Source organism: Hyperolius riggenbachi, chromosome 7, assembly GCF_040937935.1.
Source record: "Hyperolius riggenbachi isolate aHypRig1 chromosome 7, aHypRig1.pri, whole genome shotgun sequence".
Taxonomy (NCBI): Eukaryota; Metazoa; Chordata; class Amphibia; order Anura; family Hyperoliidae; genus Hyperolius; species Hyperolius riggenbachi.
Genome location: NC_090652.1, coordinates 231253465 through 231275349, shown reverse-complemented (window position 1 = coordinate 231275349; position 21885 = coordinate 231253465). Strand labels below are relative to the sequence as shown.

The 21885-nt window shown below is 43.4% G+C and overlaps 1 protein-coding gene across 3 annotated transcripts in view; it reads left to right on the top strand.

Moving 5' to 3' along the window:
• SPAG16 (sperm associated antigen 16) overlaps positions 1-21885 on the top strand; it is a 1402284-nt gene that overhangs the window by 678566 nt on the left and 701833 nt on the right. For all 3 annotated transcript variants that reach the window (XM_068245386.1, XM_068245387.1, XM_068245389.1), the window contains exon 12: positions 20315-20500. In XM_068245386.1, the coding sequence (XP_068101487.1) occupies positions 20315-20500 (186 nt within the window). The remainder of the gene's footprint in view (positions 1-20314; positions 20501-21885) is intronic.

Sequence of the window (21885 nt, the reverse complement as noted above, 5' to 3'; positions counted from 1 at the left end):
AAACTGAGGAATTCCCTGGACAGGAAGGGGACTCTGGAACCTCTGCCACAGCGGCCAGAGAACCAGAATCTTTCAGGATACAGGGCTGGGTTTCAGGAACACTCATCAGACCGGACTGAAATTCTGAGATTTCTATTATTTTGACCAGAGAATCAGAATTATCCATGTTACAGGGCAAGACTTCTGAAACATTCAGAGGACAAGGCTGGAGTTCCTCGGCTGTTACAACACTGGAGAGGGACTCAACAACATGGCAAGGTATCTAGCACACTTGCTGACGAGGACAATATTTCAATGGCTTCTGCTTTGCTGGGCAGAAATTCATCAAGTTTTATTAGAGCAGACTGTAATTCCAAAACAGCTGCTAGACAAGTGAATATTACTGCAACACCAACTGAGGTAAGCAGTGCCTCAGACTCCTCTGCTAGAGGGTTTGAAGTATCCAAAGTACTGGGTGAAGCATAAGACTCTGCGACCACAGCTTCACTGGACAGGATCACTGAACAGTCCATATTGCAGGGCAAAACCATGGAAGCACCTGCTGGACAGCATAATGATTCTGTGACCTGAGTTTCATTGGAGAGATGTACTGCACAATTCATGGTACAGGGCAATTTTACTGGAACATTTTCTGAACAAGGTAATAATTCTGCGATTTCAGGTTCACATAGCAGATGCTCTGAGCTATTCACGATACAGGGCAAATTTACTGGAATATTTTCTGAACAAGGTAATAATTCTGCGATTTCAGGTTCACATAGCAGATGCTCTGAGCTATTCACGAAACTAGAGCGAGGTGTAGAAACAGGAAGATCAAGACACAATGTTTGCGCATCTGAATCACCATTCATTTGTAAAATTGGAAAATTCAGATGCTGGGGTTCTGAGGTTTCTAGACAGGATTGCTGGGACTCGGAAACTGATGTAGTGCATCTATTGGCATCTGCTGGATCAGACAGGAGTTGAACTTTATTAACACAGGTAATTTCTGCAGAAGTGTTTGCAGAGGCAGGCAAGATTTTTCTGGTGTCTGTTTCACTGAACAAAGAGTCATGAGTACTGGCTAGGCTGGACTCGGAAGTCAGCAGGACCTCTGGATTCTCTGCTGAGAAATTTGCGCAGGGCAATGTTAAGAATGTATCAGTGGCTTCTGTTTTACTGGTAAGTAACACTGAGTTATCCATGGTACAGGGTGGAATTGCAGGAACTTCAATTTCACACAAAAAGAACTCCGAATCACCTGCTGAATCAGCCAAAGGTGCTGAAGCAGGCGGGTCAGAACGCCAAATTTGCGAATTCGGAGTCACATAAAAATCATCCAAAATCAGTTCCCACACATCAATCAATGGAGCCACAAAGTCATACCCACACACACCAGTTTTTATTAGGTTATAGGCAGACTTAATGCATGCATTCAATACTAATTCACTTTTTGCACTGTAAAATTGACAAAATGAACTTGAATCATTCTTCCATTCATTGACCAGAGCTTCCATCTCTCCTTTCTCAAATGGAGGATTCCAAGCATACATAACAGGCAGATCATGGTTTGCAGATATGATTGTAGCAGGGACATATATTGGGTTAATTAGCAGGTGATTGGCAGATTCCTTATTCCTAAGAATCTCCAATACCTGTAGCAAGTGCTGAACTGTAGTGTATGCAAACTTTCCTTGCTTCACAAATAAGTTGATTTGTTCAATACTCTGTAATATCTCCTCATAATCATACTCAGATAATTCTTTTAAACAAAAATCTTTATTTTCCCTAGCCAGGGAGGAAAGTTCATTAGTAGTTTCATAAGTCCATTTAACTCCCCTGAAAGACAATTGCATTTCATTATCTGTTAATGGCAGAATCTCATTATAGGTCTCAGTCGCTAAGGATAACGACTCTGCAGATCGGACACGTTTCTTAGAACGTTTGCGTTTTGCCTTAGACCCTGCTGTTTTTGGTGATTTATTCAAGGCTGCAGGAAAATTATCAGTAACACTTTCTGCTTGCTGAACATTTTTGCAAGCAATTGAAGGAGTAGCTGATTGGCCTGCTGCCAGGAGTTCATTAAGAGGAAAAGGCAATGGATCTATGCGCAACCAGTTATGGATCACAAACGCTAGAAATTCCAGCGGTCTCTCTTTCAAATCGGAATGATTGAGAACATCAAATGCCCACTGGAATAATTCCCCTTTAAACAAAATATAACTTAGTTGGAGTGCCCAGGTTGAAACAGGAGTCGCTTGGAGATCAGGATTGGCCAGGAACCTGGCACATTCAGAGAAAAACTCATTTTCTGTTTCAGAGCTAAGTTCTTCAAATTTCTTAAAGGAACAGGAACCATAATTAACAGTGTCATACTTTCTGGGAATCCCCCCCACAATGGGGATTGGTAATGGGGTTTTCATAATGTAAGGCTTGGTGGTGTATTCTCCACAGTCGGCATGCAACGCATGAGCTGGCGTGGAGGAGGTACACACACCAGCACAAGGAAACAGGCTATCCCTAGTATAGTGGAGGGGAGGACTGACTCCAAAAGGAGATTGTGGCGCACAGAGCCGGTGCAGATCCGACAGCCACAAACAATACTTTTGCGATAATGTCTCAGCGCAAGGTAGCGCTGAGCGCATAAACCAGAACTGAGGAGATCAGGACAGGTAGACAGAATGAACGCTTGCTAGCTAGCCGCTACTTAGTGACAGCAAGCGTCCACAACAAGACAGACTGGAATGAGGCAGCCAATGCGTTTGCAGCGATGGCGTGCCTCACAAAGACAGGACAGGATAGTCAGGAAATAGCAGGATCAAGATAGATGAACGTAACACAGACAAACATACAATAAGTATGTTTTCCTAGCGTATTACAATTACAGCTATCAATGAAACTATTTGTAACGTCTGACTAACATATGTATATATCGGCAATGAACCGATATATGACATAAGCAGGAACACTGACTTAGACTGGAGCAATACAGGGAACAGGACTCAGAAGGATTCGCTATCTCTTCGCAGAGATGAACGCAATCCACAAATGGTAACAGAACAGGATTCAGAAGGATTCGTTATCTCTTTGCAGAGATGAACGCAATCCACAAACGGTAACAGAACAGGATTCAGAAGGATTCGTTATCTCTTCGCAGAGATGAACGCAATCCACAAACAGAACCAGGAGCAGGGTAACTACCTCAGCACGGGTGATCACGGTACGCGCAACCTACCAAAACGTGCTGGAAAGCTGACTAACTGCACACAGGATATAAACAGTTCGTGTACGTATACATCAGCGACACTGATGTATCAACGTAACACGAATACAAGGAAAATAATAAACGTGCTGGTATGCATATATATTGGCAATGAACCAATATATGATGCAAAGACCAGCAAAGTATCTTTAGAACAAGAAACACGATCGGGGGCTGAAGCGACAGCAAGACAGGCTTAAACTGAAGCTATGAAAACCCGAGGAGTCCTGCAGGAAGCAGATCTTTATACTGAGGTCATCCAATGGGAGCAGACATGCAGATTCCCACACAGGTGAATGATAATCAGTCACAAGCTGACAGCAGGGAAAGGCAGACAAAGCTATGCAGCTTGCATGGAAAGAGATCAGAACTGCCTGAGCTGCAGCACTACTACTTCCAGCAATACCGGCTGCAGCAGCGATCATGACAGGGGGTGTGTGGCTCCCCGCCCTCACTCCCTCCTACTGAATCAGGGGCATAAGAATGGCAGAGGACCCAAACTCAGTGTCCTCCACCCTGGAACATCTTGAACTCATCAGGTGCCAGCTTGAGGATATGCTGGCATCCACCTGGTCTGAACTCTGAACTCTGAAACCCAGAACTCTGATTTTTCCCACAAAAAGGACATCTTTCCAGGAACTAAGTATTTTTCTCCCTTCTTTTATTGTTTTATACTGGCTATTACTGTCTTAATAATTGTGATTTTAATAATTGTCTGTATATATTAATTATTTATATTGCGTGAATAAACGACTTTCTCCAAGTCATTCACTGTCCGCTACCCTGCTTATCAGCACACACAGAACTGATCCCGGGTCTCTGAAGATACGCTACTGTTTGTTTGTTGTTGGCTAGACAGAATATCGTGTGTTTAACCGTTTTATTCGCAGGATTAGTCAGTCAGTTAGTGGGCTCCACGGTCCCATGATAACCGCGGTGGTGGCAGTTTACTCTGAACCAGTGGGTGAAGTTGTAATCACCCGTGTCTCACAGGCTCCCTTCTGAGTTGTCTGCGGCTAATTCTTAACGGTTCCTGCGCATTGACTGCGACCAGAGTTCGCACGATCTGTGCGCTGGCACCATTTAGAAGGCTAAGTGCGGTCAGCCACTAGGGCTCCTGTGACAAGGGCCAAATCAAGGTTGCCATAGGTAAAAAGAACAAAAAAAAACAGTTCAAGCAACTTTTAATAAAGTTGCAAAAATGCTAGTAATCTGTATTTGTGTAACGATTGTGGAATCGTCTCCGTGGTCAGCGCACCAGACGTGCGCTGACGCGGCGGATTTCCTCCACAACCGTATAATTGAGGACACCCAGGCTAGGTGCTATGCACCCGCAGATGGCAATTCCCACCGGCAGATGGCGCTGTGAACCAATGTGTGCCCACCAAACTAGTCGCCACCCAGCAACGGCGAACACACAACGGCGGAAATGAAGTAGGAAACGCAATCGCAAGAATGGCGATTGCCAATAGCGACACAAGACTGAGCAGGACAGAGCACCAGGGTAGCAAAGGCACAGCAAATCATACAAAGAGAAAGATAAGGAAAATAACAAACGCTAGCTGAACGCGAACACCACACTCATTCGCAACAGTGCACGCGTTCGTGCGCGGTCTCCGTGTGTTACGCACAAAAGAGACAAGCACGCCTAACTAACCAAAGACAGACAAACACGAAACAGAGAACGCGAGCGCTTGCTTAACGGTTACCTCACCGAGCCTACAGCAAGCGTTCGTATCAGACAAGACAGACAAACGTGAAACAGGAACTAGGCAGAAAGGATCCACCGCTCTTCCGTCAGAGCAAGTGTGATCCAAGCAGAAACACAGATCAGAAAGATCCACAGCCGCTACCACTAGCGGTTAGTGCGATCCAGGAAGACAGATCAGAAGGATCCACAGCACCAGCTCCAGAGACTAGTGCAATCCAAGAAGACAGATCAGAAGGATCCACAGCACTAGCTCAAGGCGAGTGCGATCCAGGTAGACAGAACAGAAGGATCCACAGCACCAGCTCCACAGACTAGTGCGATCCAGGTAGACAGAACAGAAGGATCCACAGCACTAGCGCAAGGCGAGTGCGATCCAGGGAAGACAGATCAGAAGGGGCTACCAGTAACAACCGCTGTTCCGGTTAGCACCCAGACACACAGAACGACTTCCTATCGACCACCGCTGGGACAGGACAGTCGCAACAGACAAACAAACAGATAAGCAATCCTAACGGCACTAAAGAAACTGCCTAGTGCAGTCCCCAGAATTACTCTAAGATAACTTCAACAAGAAGTAGCATGGCTGACACTCTCTAGGAGTGTCTAGTGTTTACTACAACCCTGAAGGAATGACCAGCAAAGGACTGTGGGTAATCCCAACCTTTATACTGCCAGTCATCACCGGAGGCAGGTAGGGGATTTGCATAACGAATGTATGCAAATTCCTCAGCAGCAAGCTGCAATACTGACAAAAAGTCTCTCTTAAAGAGACCTGCAGAATGCAGACCTGAACAGTGGTCAAAAAAGCTGCCTGTCTGCACAGGCAGCTGAGCAGATTCTCACAGTACCCCCCCCCCCTTTCTAGGGTCAAATTCCAGACGACCCTCAAAACTGATATCTTCAAACAACTCTAACAGAAGACTCATGAAGGTCAGGACAGCCCGACAAGGTCCAATTCCAGAGTCAGTCCACCCGAAACCGACCTCATCGGAAACAGAAGCCACCGAAACATGCCCATCAGCACTACAAGTCTCAGCGTAACACCCATCAGGACTGTGGATCCCAGAGAAGAAGCCATCGACACCCTCCAGACAATACCCACCACCTTCCAAGGAGCGTCCGAAAATACCAAATCTGCCACAAAACCTGTTTGAAATGTCTCTTTCAAAACAAAAGCCGCTGTTGATCGTATTCAGGGTACCAAGCAAAACTTCTCTCGGAATCTCCCAGAATGCCTTGAAGCTCCGCAGAGATTCCAAGAAGCCAGAACGATAACCACCAGGCTCACATGGAGAGCTACCAAGCACCCCCATGGAACCTATGACAGTTCCAGATTCAGAATTAGCAGGACACCCATCAAGATCAGGACTTTCAGGGACCACTTCTGGGCATGCAAGCAGGCAGGCTAAATCAGAACATGTCTCCACCGAGGAAGCATCTGAGTACGCTGGTAACCGAGGCACACTTGGGCTTTCTGGGTCACAGAGCACACTGGGGTACAACAGCACAGGAGAAACCTCAGGACATGTCGGGGAACTGCCAACCTCAGAGTCCGGCACGACAAGACCAAAACCAGTACCGGGCAGAGAATCATCATGAGTGGAGGTCACAGGTACTGGTCTTTCAAATGAAGACTCGGACATAAATTCAGAATTTTCTGTGACTGTAATATCATCATTGACTACATATGAGTGAAGCTCCACCAGACCTGCAAAGGTAGTCAGCACAACAGCAATGCCTACTGAAGTGGGCAACACCTCAGAAGGACTTGGGGGGCAGGAGACATCTCCTACAAGTTCTGCTCCCTTTGGGAGGAACTCGGAGACCTCCAGAACATCAAACAAGACCTCAGGAACATCATTTTCCAGGTTTTCTAAGAAGGATTCTGAACTATCCAAGTTACAGGGCAAAACTGGAACTTTATTTTGTGGACAGGGCAGATGTCCCAGGGAAGGTTCCACCATAAACTGAGACTGAACTTCATCATAATTAGCGGGATGTACAGGAATATTTACTGGAACACACACTGACTCCCTAACTTCATTCTCACTGTACCCAGAATTCTGCGTAGCAGTCAAACTAGCTTGAAATTCCAAAAGTGCAGAAAAACAGGTGAAAATAGCAGCAATACCTAGACGAGCCTCTAGGGGCACTGCAGGAGATATTGTACAAGGCAATATTGACTCATCCAGAGTACAGGGTGGAGAGTCAGAACTTTCTTCAAAGCAAGAAAGGGGTTCCCAAATGTCAGTGTGATTGGACATCATTTTGTTATTCATGGTACAGGGCAGGCTCAGAGAAACCTTCTCTGGACCCAGCAAAGATGCTTCAGAGTCACATTCGTAAAACCAAAGTGCTGTCTCACTCTTAGACTCGGCTAACGATGTCCAATCTGAGGAGACAGAACGCAAAATTTGCGGATCCAAGATCGCTTTAGGTTGCGAAATTCATGCTTCCATAGCGCAAACCTCCGCGATCTGCGGAGCAGACTGCAAGGCATCTAGGACAGAAACACTGGAGCAACTGTGATTAGGCAACAGGCCTTCACAGGTGTGAACAGAATAAGACATAGATTCATTTGCAAAAGAAGTGGCGACAACAGCAGAAGAAACTTTATTAGACACATCAATAATTTTCTTAAAGGAGTTCTGTTACGGGTTATTAAGGAGGAAAACAGACACTTACCTTGGGCGTCTATCAGCCCCCTGCAGCGGTAATGTCCCACGGCGGCGTCCTCCCATCTGCCGTTCTCCGCCGCCGGCCCCGGTCTAGCGCGGCATGGAATCCAACTGCGGCTGCGCTACAGTGGCCGCGCACCCGCTCGCTTCCGCCTGCGTCATCGGAAGCTTACTGCGCAAGCGCAGTACAAGGCTCCGTTGTACTGCGCCTGCGCAGTAAGCCTCAGATGACGCGAGCGGAGGCGCGGCAACGCGCATTATTCGTCTGTGTGACAGCCGAATAATAGCCCGGTGCCGGCTGCGGGGAACGGCGGATGGGAGGAGGACGGCGTGGGACATTACCACTGCAGGTGGCTGATAGAAGCCCCAAGTAAGTGGCAGTTTTTCTCCTCCGGAACCCCCACAGAAGAACCCCTTTAAAGTTGCATAACTTAGGAATTTTCCCCATAGCAGGCTCATAAATAGACGATCTCAGAGAACCTGAGGGAAAATATCTGTCTTTCTTAGACAAAGGACCACACAGACCTTTTGCAGCCATACGTGCGGTGGCGACATCAGACCGCACTGGTTCAACTTCCACACAAGCAACTGCTCTGAACGACTTGCACTCAGGCTTCAAACACTCAGTAGCTTTGGGAAAGGAAATGCATTCAAAACTCACTTTCTTTAAATCCAGAGGATTGGAACAATCGTCCGTTGACAATGTGTTTTTACAAGAATTAGCAGATTGAAGCGCATGTAGTTCATCCAAAATCATTCTCCACACGTCAAACAGCGGAGTCACAAAGTCAGAGATACATTCACCAGTCTTGATTAAAGTGCACGCAGACTCAATGCACGCATACAAAACTGCTTCATTTTTAAAAAAGGTAATGATTGCAAAACGATCTCCAATCACCTTCCAATTCATAGACCAGGAGCTCGGTCTCCCATTTCTCAAACGGGGGCTCCCATGCACACTTAACAAAGGATGAACAATCATAGCGCGCACAGTCTACAGATGGAACTGGAGCAGGAACAGAACGGGAAACCTTTACCTCTTTATTGGGATCAATTGATTGGTGTGTGTGTAATTCATCCAAAATCATCTTCCATACACACATCACCAGATCCACAACACACTCGTCACATTCATCAGAATCAATCAAAAGGTACATAGAGTCAAGACAATCATTCAAGACATCTTCGCATTTTGCGATGTAAAAATCGCAAAAGGTTTTCCAATCAAAATCAAATTCTTCCACCAAGGCCCCAATTTCCCATGAGGCGAATGGTGGTTCAAACAACCCGGTATCTAGATAATCTCCATATGGGTGGGGATCAGGAACGAGTACAGATTTTTTAACTGCTTTAGTATAGCGTGCGATCCTACCTATAATAGGATCCACATACGCTTTTGTCTCAGGCAATGACATCTGAAGCAAATCAAAGGTTCCCTCTGCCCTGGGAATTTTGGTTTGGCTGGTCATTCTGTAACGATTGTGGAATCGTCTCCGTGGTCAGCGCACCAGACATGCGCTGACGTGGCGGATTTCCTCCACAAGCGTATAATTGAGGACACCCAGGCTAGGTGCTATGCACCCGCAGAGGGCAATTCCCACCGGCAGATGGCGCTGTGGAGTGCAGGCGAACACAGCCGCTGCACAGCCACAGATGCCAAATGGGAATTGTACAGATCCAGGACAAGGTACAATCAGGCAGGGCTGGATAGCCCACAGGAAACAGAGCAAAGGGACAGAACCAATGTGGCCCACCAAACTAGTCGCCACCCAGCAACGGCGAACACACAACGGCGGAAACGAAGTAGGAAACGCAATCGCAAGAATGGCGATTGCCAATAGCGACACAAGACTGAGCAAGACAGAGCACCAGGGTAGCAAAGGCACAGCAATTCATACAAAGAGAAAGATAAGGAAAATAACAAACGCTAGCTGAACGCGAACACCGCACTCATTCGCAACAGTGCACGCGTTCGTGCGCAGTCTTCGCGTGTTACGCACAACAGAGACAAGCACGCCTAACTAACCAAAGACAGACAAACACGAAACAGAGAACGCGAGCGCTTGCTTAACGGTTACCTCACCGAGCCTACAGCAAGCATTCGTATCAGACAAGACAGACAAACGTGAAACAGGAATTAGGCAGAAAGGATCCACCGCTCTTCTGTCAGAGCAAGTGTGATCCAAGCAGAAACTCAGATCAGAAAGATCCACAGCCACTACCGCTAGCGGTTAGTGCGATCCAGGAAGACAGATCAGAAGGATCCACAGCACCAGCTCCAGAGACTAGTGCAATCCAAGAAGACAGATCAGAAGGATCCACAGCACTAGCTCAAGGCGAGTGCGATCCAGGTAGACAGAACAGAAGGATCCACAGCACCAGCTCCAGAGACTAGTGCGGTCCAAGAAGACAGATCAGAAGGATCCACAGCACTAGCTCAGGGCGAGTGCGATCCATGTAGACAGAACAGGAGGATCCACAGCACCAGCTCCAGAGACTAGTGCGATCCAAGAAGACAGATCAGAAGGATTCACAGCACTAGCTCAAGGCGAGTGCGATCCAGGTAGACAGAACAGAAGGATCCACAGCACTAGCGCAAGGCGAGTGCGATCCAGGGAAGACAGATCAGAAGCGGCTACCAGTAACAACCGCTGTTCCGGTTAGCACCCAGACACACAGAACGACTTCCTATCAACCACCGCTGGGACAGGACAGTCGCAACAGACAAACAAACAGATAAGCAATCCTAACGGCACTAAAGAAACTGCCTAGTGCAGTCCCCAGAATTACTCTAAGATAACTTCAACAAGAAGTAGCATGACTGACACTCTCTAGGAGTGTTTACTACAAACCCTGAAGGAATGACCAGCAAAGGACTGTGGGTAATCCCAACCTTTATACTGCCAGTCATCACAGGAGGCAGGTAGGGGATTTGCATAACGAATGTATGCAAATTCCTCAGCAGCAAGCTGCAATACTGACAAAAAGTCTCTCTTAAAGAGACCTGCAGAATGCAGACCTGAACAGTGGTCAAAAAAGCTGCCTGCCTGCACAGGCAGCTGAGCAGATTCTCACAATTTGTTTCTGAGGTTCACAGCCAGGTGAATCCCATTACAACTATGCATCTACCATCCATGGTTGTGCTATGCCTAACTTAATGGAAACAGTCTACCGAAGGGCTGGTTCACACTGCAAGTGCTTTTCTAAGCGCTAGCAATTTGAAAAGCTCTCTGTCGCATTGATGAAAGAGGAGATGTGAGGTTGGACATCACAGCGCTGAGGGAAGCCTCAATAGGATCCTGAGGCTATCCAGGCAACTGGTATTGTTTAAAAGGAAATAAATATGGCAGCCTCCATATACTGTATTTTTCAAACCATAAGATGCTCCGGAACATAAGATAAACCTAGGTTTAGAGAACAAAAAACAGGGTTAAAACAAAATATACTTAACCTGGTACATCAATGGTGCAGGGGCATCCTGTGGATCTTCTCCCCTCAATCCCCCCAATTATTATGTCCCCCTTGTATCCATCTTGTGCCTTCTTTTGTTCCTCCCTGGCAAACGGACAAAAATGGCCATTATCAGCTCAAGTGGGAACACAACTGAGAGTCCTGTAAGTCAGACAGAACAATACCTGGTCTCCACGGGTGCTTCCCTGTGGCCCTTCTACCCTTCCTAGTAAGAGGCCCCTTCCCCCAGAATAATAGGTAGCCAAAGGTGTCTCTTCAAAATAGGTAGCTCTCCATTATAGGTAGCCACCCTCAGTACAGGTAGCCAAGGCGTTCTCCCAGTATAGGTAGCCACCCTCAGTATAGGTAGCCAGGGTACCCCCCCCCATGCCCATTATCGGTGAGCATGGGATGTTTCAGCTTTGCTACCTTTACAGGGTGGTGGTCAATCTATACTTGGGGGGCACTTTGGCTACCTGAATAATACTCCCCCAGTATTGGTAGCCCCCCCGGTATAGATAGCCAAACTGCCCCCTCATGCCCTTTATGATTGAGCATGGGATGTTACACCTTTGCTACCTATACAGGGGGTGGACAATCTATACTGGGTTGGCCTCTGTAGTGGGTGAGGCTACAAGTGGCTGCTTGGTTTGCCTGGGCCAAGCTGGTCTTCCAGAATGCTCTAGTAGGAAAATTCCACATAGATAAACAGCCAAGGCTGTGACATCACTGGGGGGGCATGGCTACATACCAATATACAGCAATATATTGATGTAGGAAGTGTTTCTGATGCTGAAACCAGGATACTTGATGTAAAAGTGGGTAGCCTGATTCATTTAATGCACTCTATTATGTGGCACTACAGTGCCTCTTTAAAACAAAATTAGAACTTCAACTTAACCGACAGCAGCAAAAGTAGCAGAGAAATCAGCAAGATAAGAATGGAGTATCATAACTGTGTTGCTGTAGAAGAATTGCAGGCAAGAGACCGCACTGGGAGTGTATGGATTAATATTGCAAAGATAGGAAGTGCAGAGAGATCACACATTGCTCTCCACGGGCATTCTCTGCTACACATAAAAAAGGAGATTAAAAATGCAGGTAAAGTGATGCTTTTTTCATCTGTTTCTCTACATTTAGGTTTACTTTTGGTGCTTTTTTTTTTACATTGTGAATTGATACACTGGAGGAAAACGAAACATTGGAAAAATAATCATAAATACTGCATAAACTTTTATTTCGATATGCAAGGCAGAAAAACACACGTAAACACGTCTGTGGAAGTGTTACTTGTTTTTTTTAATCTTCTAATGCATGTTTTTAAAAAATAAATTCTTAAAGTATTACTGGTGGTTGGAGGCGCCGAAAAAATAAAATCCGTAAAATAAATGAATTAGGAGAGAATTGGTAGTGCCCGTACCTCTCCTGTAGATAAAATAGCCAATACAGCTCAATGTATCTTTTGAATATTTATTGCACAGAAATAGGGTTTAGACAATGCATTTGGGGGATATTACTCGCTTCCTCAGGTCAATAAAAACAGCAAAAGTGCCCTTGGCTGTGGTGATAGAGACTCGAAAACCTCTGACATCTAAAGAGGAACTCCAGTGAAAATAATGTAATAAAAAAGTGCTTCATTTTTACAATAATTATTTATAAATGATTTAGTCGATGTTTGCCCATTGTAAAATCTTTCCTCTCCCTGATTTACATTCTGACATTTATCACGTGGCAACATTTTTACTACTGGCAGTTGATGTCTGTGGAAAGAGATGATGTATGTTTGGCAGTGTGATGTCAGCACCCTGGTGCTGACATCATACTGTGGGAGGGGTTTCACCACATTATTAGCCATATAGAGCCCCCTGATGATCAGTTTGAAAAAAGGAAAAGATTTCTTATAGGAAAGGGGGTATCAGCTACTGATTGGGATGAAGTTCAATCCTTGGTTACATTTTCTCTTTAAAGTATAAGCCTCAAGTTAAAGTTAAGCTATCTGCAGGATCAGATCTAACAAATGGGTGTGGGCACAGTGATCATGACCAGTGTGCACTTGGAACCAGATGGCAACGAGCTTTCAGATGTAGACTACGATAGAAAAGTGGGGCAGATTGACTATGTTTGGAAATTACTAGATTTGCCTCCTCCTATCTTAAAATGCCTATTACAGCAATCTGTGATTCAGTTTCCTTTCTCTCCTTGCATTCAAAATGTGTTCACAAGGTATTCTTTTATCTTTAAAAGTTTGGAAGTTGAGTCCTTACTTGGGAATTCATAAAGGAAAACATTTCAAAAAGCTAATCTTTCAAGAAACTACTGTGAGTGCAGATAAAAAGAGTATCACATACAGGACTCAACCTCTTTTTGATGCATAACCCCGTAAGGCGTACTCTTTTTTTTCTTCTTAAATAAATCCATGCAGCTCTGGGCTTATTAAGCATAACATCTTAATGTGGCACCTGAAAGTGACTGCAGTAGAATGAACTGTAGTTCCCTAACCTTTCAGCAATGTTCTTGCTAGACCCAGGCAAGGGTTTCAAATTTTTCAAATAATTGAAAAAAAAACCAACCCAGGTTTGCTGCAGCACTTACTGTATGCTCTCCAGTGTTTCCAATTGTTCTTTAACCTTTTTTTAAGGGTCATATATAAACCAGACATTTGGTTTTAAAGACAACTGAAGTGAAAGTTATATGGAGGCTACTATGTTTATTTATTTTCAAACTGAACCGGAGGAGAGGCTCAGGTAAAAAAACAGGCACCTAAGAAGCGGGAAGCCTCTGGACCTTGTATCCAGGAGATATCCTAGGAGATACTTTTTCATCTTCTGTTTAAAATAACTTTTCAGCACTGTCTCGAATTGAAAAGATACTAAAAGTATGTGACAAAGTACTGTCAAAATTATTCTGAGTACTTTCTTGCTTGCTGGTGGCTCAAAATGCATTTTAATAATACGGTGTGAAAATATCACCTAGGAGAAAACTCAGAGGAAAAAGTTAATCCCCTATGAGCCCTGTTCTCCTGAAGTGCACTGGGACAGAAGGCTGCATAACTAAATAGCGTAGGCTAAACATAATTGAGACAGTGGGATTACATACCAATATACAGCGATATATACATAAAGCAATCGTTTCGGATGCTGAAACCAGGATAGTTAACATCAAATTGGGTGTCCTAATCAAACACAGTGAATCCAGTGCAGGAGACTTGGGCACAGCCGGCGCCACCATAGGCCGTAATAGGAATTACGGCTATAGCAGTGCACAGGTAGTAACTTTGGTGCCGTCAGAAGACGGAGCTGAAGTTACTTTTAAAACACAATAATTCGGCATCCAGCAATTGCTGAAAGCCAAATTGTTTCATTCCCCACCCTCTATGGCGGCCTGGAGGGGGAATAGTATTTAACACGTTCGGGAACTTGTGCAGACGCCAGATCAGCCATATACCGGTTGTATCCTGCGCCCAAGTCTCCCGCGCCGATTCCTCTCGTACGCATCCTAATAATGTATTTTATTGTACTTTGTCATTGCGGTACCTCTTTAAACAGTCCATTTTGTTATTCTTTCATGTTTACTTCAAAAAGAGAGGAGCTAATGAAGTGGAACAGATGCCCAGCCACCAGGTTTTACCTTTTTAAATGAAAAAAAGAAAATTTAATTGGTTGCTCTTTCTTTCAGAAGTGATTTGCATGTTGTTTGCAGCAATTTTGGTTACCCGCATCTGCTATAAATGTCTGTAAATATTGGTGTAATCATCGTAGTAATAAGCATCACACTCTCAATTACGTGGCCTCTTGAAAATCCTATTTCGTTAGACCTGCAATTTTTGTACAGAAATAGCATCCGAGCAGACTTCCTGATAGAGAGACGAGCTTCTGCGCAGGAGTACGTGCGCCGCTGCACATTTATTGGGCAGCTCGGCTTTGCCAGAAGAATGAGGCAGAACAATCACATTACCGCTAAAATAAATGTTGCAGAGATGCTTGGCTTCCATGGCCATCTGCTTCACTGTAAATGAAATAAATCAACATTTCTTTTTTTGCTATAAAACAAGTCAAATAGAAACAGAAATAGTTTGATATAAAATCAAGTTCACCAGCAACAGGAAAGGAACACAGATTTATAGTCTTATTTCATTTTCTGCTGCACTTAAATTAATATGACGCTGTACTCGTTGTACTGTGTTTCATCCTAATGCGGCTGAAAACAAACCTTAATTTGAATTAAATCTGTTCCTCTATTACTCCCTGTACTGCAAGCGGAAGAGATACTGTTGTTTTGAAAAGTTTAACTGATTCAGCATTAAGGCTCACATCCAGGACATATATTTTCGTTGTGATGTCATTTAGTGACAGAGTTTGATGTCCGTATGTGTATAACCTCAAAGCTAGTTACGCCAGGTGCTCAAATATACCACAATATTAAAGAGAAACCGAGCTAAATAAGTTTAAAAAACAAATACAGTAAAACCTTGGATTGAAGCTGCTTTCACAGTGGGACGTTACAGGCGCACGTTAGAGCAGCCTGTAACGCAGCCCAACTCATAGTAATGAAAAATCAATGAGCTGTTCACAGTGCCCACGTTGCGTTACAGTGTAACGCTGGACGTTCAAAGAAAGTGCAGCATGCTGTGCGTTACAGGTGGTTTTAGTTGTGTTAGACTGTTTGCACATGCTCAGTAAGGGGAGAGTCCGCTATTGTTCCTAGCCACATGGCTAATTAATATTCACTGCACTGTAGTGTTGTCCAGATCATAAACAATTCTGATTTTTTTTGTGAGTGGAATCATCCGGATCATCACAATGAAGGATTCGGTTCACAGTGGATGTCTGGAAGAAACAGGAACCGCAGCTTCTGTGCACAAGCACAATCTTCCTGCTGCATCTCTCCCTTCCCCATTAGCACCCTCAATGTGCCTTCATTCTCCTGCACCTCTCACTCTTCTGCACCCCTGCTTCCTGCTTCCCTAGTAAAATCATCCAAAGATTTGGTTCAAAGATCCGGATCTTTTCAATGATCCGATTCGAATCATCTGAATCATTGAAAAGATCCGGACTTCCCAGGATAGCACCAAGAGCCTCATAACGCGGCTCAATCTGACGTCCAACTTCAACACCACCATGCGTTGCGTTAGGGGCACGTTATGCAACCTTAATGTCCCCTGAAACGCAACGTCTTGGTGTGAAAGAGGCTTGAGAGCAACTTGGTTTAAGAGCGCTTTGCAACACAAGCAAAAATTTTGTTAAATTTTGACTTGATATACATGCAACGTCTTGATATACAAGCAAAAAACAAAAAACAGTATACATGTGACACATCATCACAACTGAGCTTCTCCCTTTGGCGCCGCAGGATTGTACTTAATTATACTTAATCTGAGTGTAGAGACTGCAAAGTCACATTTCCATGAAATCCTTAAAAGTAACCGTCTTTGGATAAGTTCCTTGTTAAAGCCACACACAAAAAAAGGCTGGGCTGAGCCAACAGATTGCAATAATTCTGTTAGTTATAGTGAAAGTTTTATTTAAATTTTTATGTTATGCTATTTTACTATTTGGACTGTGGAACGAATCAACAGGGTTTCCATTAATCTTTATGGAGAAATTCACTTTGATATAAGAGTGCTTTGGATTACAAGCATGTCTCCGGAACGAATTATGCTCATAACCCAAGTTTCCGCTGTGCTTAGCTAAGGAGAGGTAAGTCTCTGGATCCTCAAGAGGCTTCTCACCCTGTCCTCCGGTCCCCCACCGCTCAGAGGACCCTCCTTAACATCGGGCTCACTCCTTTCTGGAACGAGTAGACATTAGCTGCAGTACAACCATTCTCGCGTAGATGCAGTACAGCCACACTCGTGCCTGAAGAAGAACGCAGCCCCAATGTGATTACCGACAAGCCCTCTGGAAGTATTTTTAAGCTGGAAAAATATATTCTTCCAGAAATATTTGCAGTACTGGAAATTGGAAATCTCAAAATGCAGTCTGCCAGTCTTGCAAGTCATTCCCTAGTACACCATGGCTGATATTGCCTGAGACTATCAATCTGGACCAGACTATTGTCTGGCTGTGTGTTGCCAGATTTATTAGGATATTTAGTCTTTACTGTTATTGAACAGCCTTGTAGATTCCTTTTATCATAAAACAAGCTTTTTGGCCATCACTTTAGTATTTCTTTAGTTTTGGGTCTTTTTTTAGTTTTGGGGTTTTTATTGTTACTGGTGTTTTTGGGGATATTTTCCTTCCTTCCCTTTCTCTATGACTGTTAACCTGTATACAGAAAGCTAGGTGAATTCCAAATGTATCATCAGCAAAGGAATTGGATATTTATCTTCCATAGCAGTCAACTTTTCTGATGACAAATGTCAATGTTAGCTTGTCTCTCTTTCTAACTTCTGTCATGCATGAACAAAAAGCATAGAAAAATGCATCAATGGAAAAACAGATGGACAGGTGGACAGTTTTCGCTCAGCAAGCAAAACAACACTGAAAGATTATCTGCAGGTTTTTGCACTCTGCACAGACCTGTGGGAACAATTGTGAACTAATTATACAAAAAGCAGGATGAGAGACTTGGCAAATCCAGTCTACAAACAGTACTGTTGACACACTTGTATGGGAGATAAACTTGACAGTTAAAAAAATATATGATTGATTACAGGTTAAAGGGACTATTGAATCATGTGTAAGAGAAAGCTGTGGCCTTGTGCTATAGACCCTGGTTTATGAAAACCTCTTCAGGGCTTGTAATGAGTGGAAAAACTAAGCTGTACCACAAATATGCCTAAATTTGCCACTTACTGCCGGGTCATATGCACATAATTCATTTTTCAATATATTTTTAGAATTCCTTTGCTGTGGTCTTAAAGGATCCAAATCAGGATTTTGCAGGTTTGCCACCTAATGGATGAGTTTGAAAATTCAGTCCTGGTTTTCTAGACCATTTAGGTTCTGCACCGTTCTCCATCATTTTTCATCTTTAGGAAACCTTTGTAAATAAAGCCCATCCTATCTGTCACAATGTGCTATCTATAAATATACAACATTTGTTGGGCTTCTCTCTCCTGCTTTTTTTTGTCACTATCTGTCAGGATCTCTCCTGTAGCATGTTCTGTTGGTTGCAGTGGAACTGCAACCGGGCAGTTCTGACTTATGTGCTTGTATTCGGTTGCACATTCACAATAAGTCTCATTGTCATTTGCAATCAGTCTGCAGTTCAGAGCAGTTGAGGATGCTGTGATGAATCCTCCTATTGCTTGCTGCAGTTGAACTGCAGCCAGATAGCCCTGGATTTCCTACATGCATATTGTTGCATAATATTGCATGAATGTTTGTTATGAGAGTCGTTTTTCACAGTCGGCTGGCGGCTTGTGGTCAAGCTAGCTCACGATTGAGTGATTACCATTCAGCTCTGTGGAAATTTGAATGTCTGCATCCATTGGCTGATGTACACATAAAAGTCTGCCTCCCATTTCAGACTCCGCCCGACATAGCGCACAGCTCCCTGAGTGGTTGCTGGGTCCATGCTGTGAAAGTATTGTGTATTGCCTTGTTTTTTATTTCCATGCCTGCTGGATGTTTGCTGAACCCGGGGGTCAGTGGAGTCCACTATCCTGCTAATTGGAGACTGCCTTCACCACGCTGGTGACTGGTAGTTATCCTTCTTGCCTTGTTCCTGAGGACATAACTAAAGCAGCAGTTGCTATTAGTTACGCTCCTACCTGTTTCTCTTGTCTATGTCAATGTGAATGTTTACCATCGCTGGGGCAGCGACTAGATTGGCAAAGCATTCCGTCTGTCTGACTGTTTGTCTTGTTACTCAGCCTGAGGATTAGTGCGGCATCGCACTAAGCAGCCATTGTATATTAATGCGACTTTCATTACTCAATTAATGTATTGCAATGCGACTGCCAGACTGACTTAGATATGACCTTAGCTTTACTGATCATTCTCTTGCCTAGTCCTTTGTACCGCATCCATCGGATCTAACGCGTTTGACCTTAGTCTACTGACTCTGATTCTGTCTAGTCCACTGTACCACTGCCATCTGATCTATTGTGTATGACCCAAGCCTGTTACCAACCACGTCTGTTGTGTATTGTATCACATAACATCTAGCATGATAGGTGGCCCAGAGCTGCAGTTGCTCTGGGCAATCTTTCTCTCTTGTTCATTGCTCCTGTGGTCACCTATGGAGCCTCTTCCATTACCTAGCTACATAGTCTTAAGCACACACGCTCACTCAGAAAGTATACCCCCCAAGCATTACACTATCAATGAGCAAATATGGGAATAGTAATTAATTTTTCCCCAAAATGTGGGTATTCAAAAACATGTTTTCACTAAATGTACTGGTCAAAGGCAATAGGGCCCATTTCCACTGTGAAACACAATTGCCTTTACATGTTGCAGCAAGCCCACTTCTTCCTGTCTGAGAATTTAACTTTAGCTGAACGTCACATTTTTCTAGGAGTGTTAGAGAATTGTGCTAATTATAATGATGCAGACTTATGTTACTTATTATGAAAATCTATTGTAAAATGAACGAATCAAATCTTGCAGTGAAAGCATTTGATTGTTCCATTTGTAAACTGCATAGATTTGTAGTAGCATTTGGATAATTCTGCATAATCTTAGAATTATTTGCATATTTTAAGCAAAGTACAATGTTGGCACTGAGCCAAAACAATGTACTAAATGCCTTGTAGACATCCGTGGCAAAGAAATGTAGGAACACAAAAAATGCCTATAGGTGTCTGCTGTAGGTGGAGGTACTTTTGTACTAAAATGCCTTTACACGTCCGTGGCTTGTGCATGCAAAAACGCAGAACACCTATAGATGTCCACATATCCGCGGCAGTCTAAGGATTGAAATGTGGCAGGCTGATCTCATGCTTTATTTTGCTTTGATTAATTTTTACATTGATAAAAAGGTCCCAGTAGGCATGTAGAGATTGATATGACTCAAAGTCCTAGATTTCTTAAAGGACCACTACCACAAAAACGTAGGCAGTTAAAATCTGACAGAACCAACAGGTTTTGGGCCAGTCTATCTCCTTATAGGGGATTCTCAGGGTTTTCTTTGTTTTCAACAGCATTTCCTTTAAGGCCATCATTTTCTTTTTTTAAAACATAATTGCATGTGACAGTTATATTGAGCATAGTTTATTTGCAATAATGATTCCCTGAGATTTAGGATAATTCATCAACATGTAAATGTATTCATTTTTCTCTCACACAGTGGCTCCAAGCTGGCAACATCCTCAGGTGATACAACTGTTCGCATCTGGGACTTTGCAAAGTCAGAATGTATCCTGACACTGGAAGGGCATACACATGCCGTGTGGGGCTGCTCCTGGCACACATGTGGGGACTTCATAGCTTCCTGTTCCCTGGATAATAACAGCAAGATATGGGACCTCAACAGGTAGGTTCTAGTCTTCTGTTTTCAGTGACCATTGTATTATAAAAATGTAGACACTAATAAGCTGATCCAGTTCACATTTTTCCTAAGTTTTACCCTGGGTGATATTTTCACGTTATAAATAAAATGTAGTTTAAGCCACCAACAAGCAAGGAACACTCAGAAAAAAAATTGATGGTAATTTTTTCACCTAATTTTTGGTATTTTTTTTAATTGCAAAGTGCCTAAAAGTTTAAATAGAAGAAAATTGATCTCCTAGGAGAAAACTGAGGAGAGAAAGTTAATTGCATAAAGGCCAGTTGACTTTTTCTCCTAAGTTTTCCCCTAGGTGAAAATTTTTCATCTTCTCTTTAAAAAAAACTTTGCAGCATTTCACATTTAAAAAAGTACCAAAAGTAGTAAAAAACAAACAAACAAACGTAATATCAAAATGATTCTATATATTGTATTGCTTTCTAGTGGTTTTAAAGGTGTTGTATTGACAAGGGGTGAAAATATCAACTTGAAGAAAACTAAGGAGAAAAATTGCATACGGGCCAATATGCAATTAACTTTTTCTCCTACGTTTTCTCCAAGATGATCCTTTCAAATGTGTCAGTAATATGCATTTTAAATCACCAGCAAGCAAGAAAATACTGAAAATAATTTAAGAAGTACTTTTTCAAATACATTTTTTGAATTTTTCAATTGCAAATTGCTCAAAATGTTATTGTAAACAGAAGATGAAAGATATTTCCTGGGAAAAAACATAGGAGAAAAAGTTAATTGCATATGGGCCATGCCATAGTGAATTGGATTGGGCCCTAAAGCCCTTATTTAGTAGGATATATAGAAAAGTGTGATAACCTGCTGAGACCAATTAGAAATGATATCACTTTTACCTGTACTCTGAGCAAATGAAAAGCAAAATTTTGATAATATCAAAATCAGCTTTTTTTGGTCTAATAAGACAGTGGCGCATTCGGAATTGTTTTTGGTACTCAAGGCCTTGAACGTTGTTTGTATACAGAAAGAGCATACTTTGGGACAGTACACACCCTTAGGGGACACCTCTATTGGTGAGTCTTACTCGTCAGGGGAATCTGCCAAGCTTAACTAGTTGTGTTCTGCTGGTGAAGAAGACTCCAAGTGGGCTTCAAGTAATCTGATGACTGGACTGTAGATAATGCAGAACACATAGGCATTGGAAACAAACAAAGCATTCACAGAACATCACTTTGATTAAAGAAACAAATCATCCATGCCCGGTTAGTAGTTGACACATATTTATGCAGTTAGGTAATAACAGATATCCCTGGCTTGGTGACCTACTTGTGCTGTTTTAGACTGTGTTTAGTTAACTAGATATCAGTCACTATCTTCACATGTCAACTTTGGGCTCTCTATGT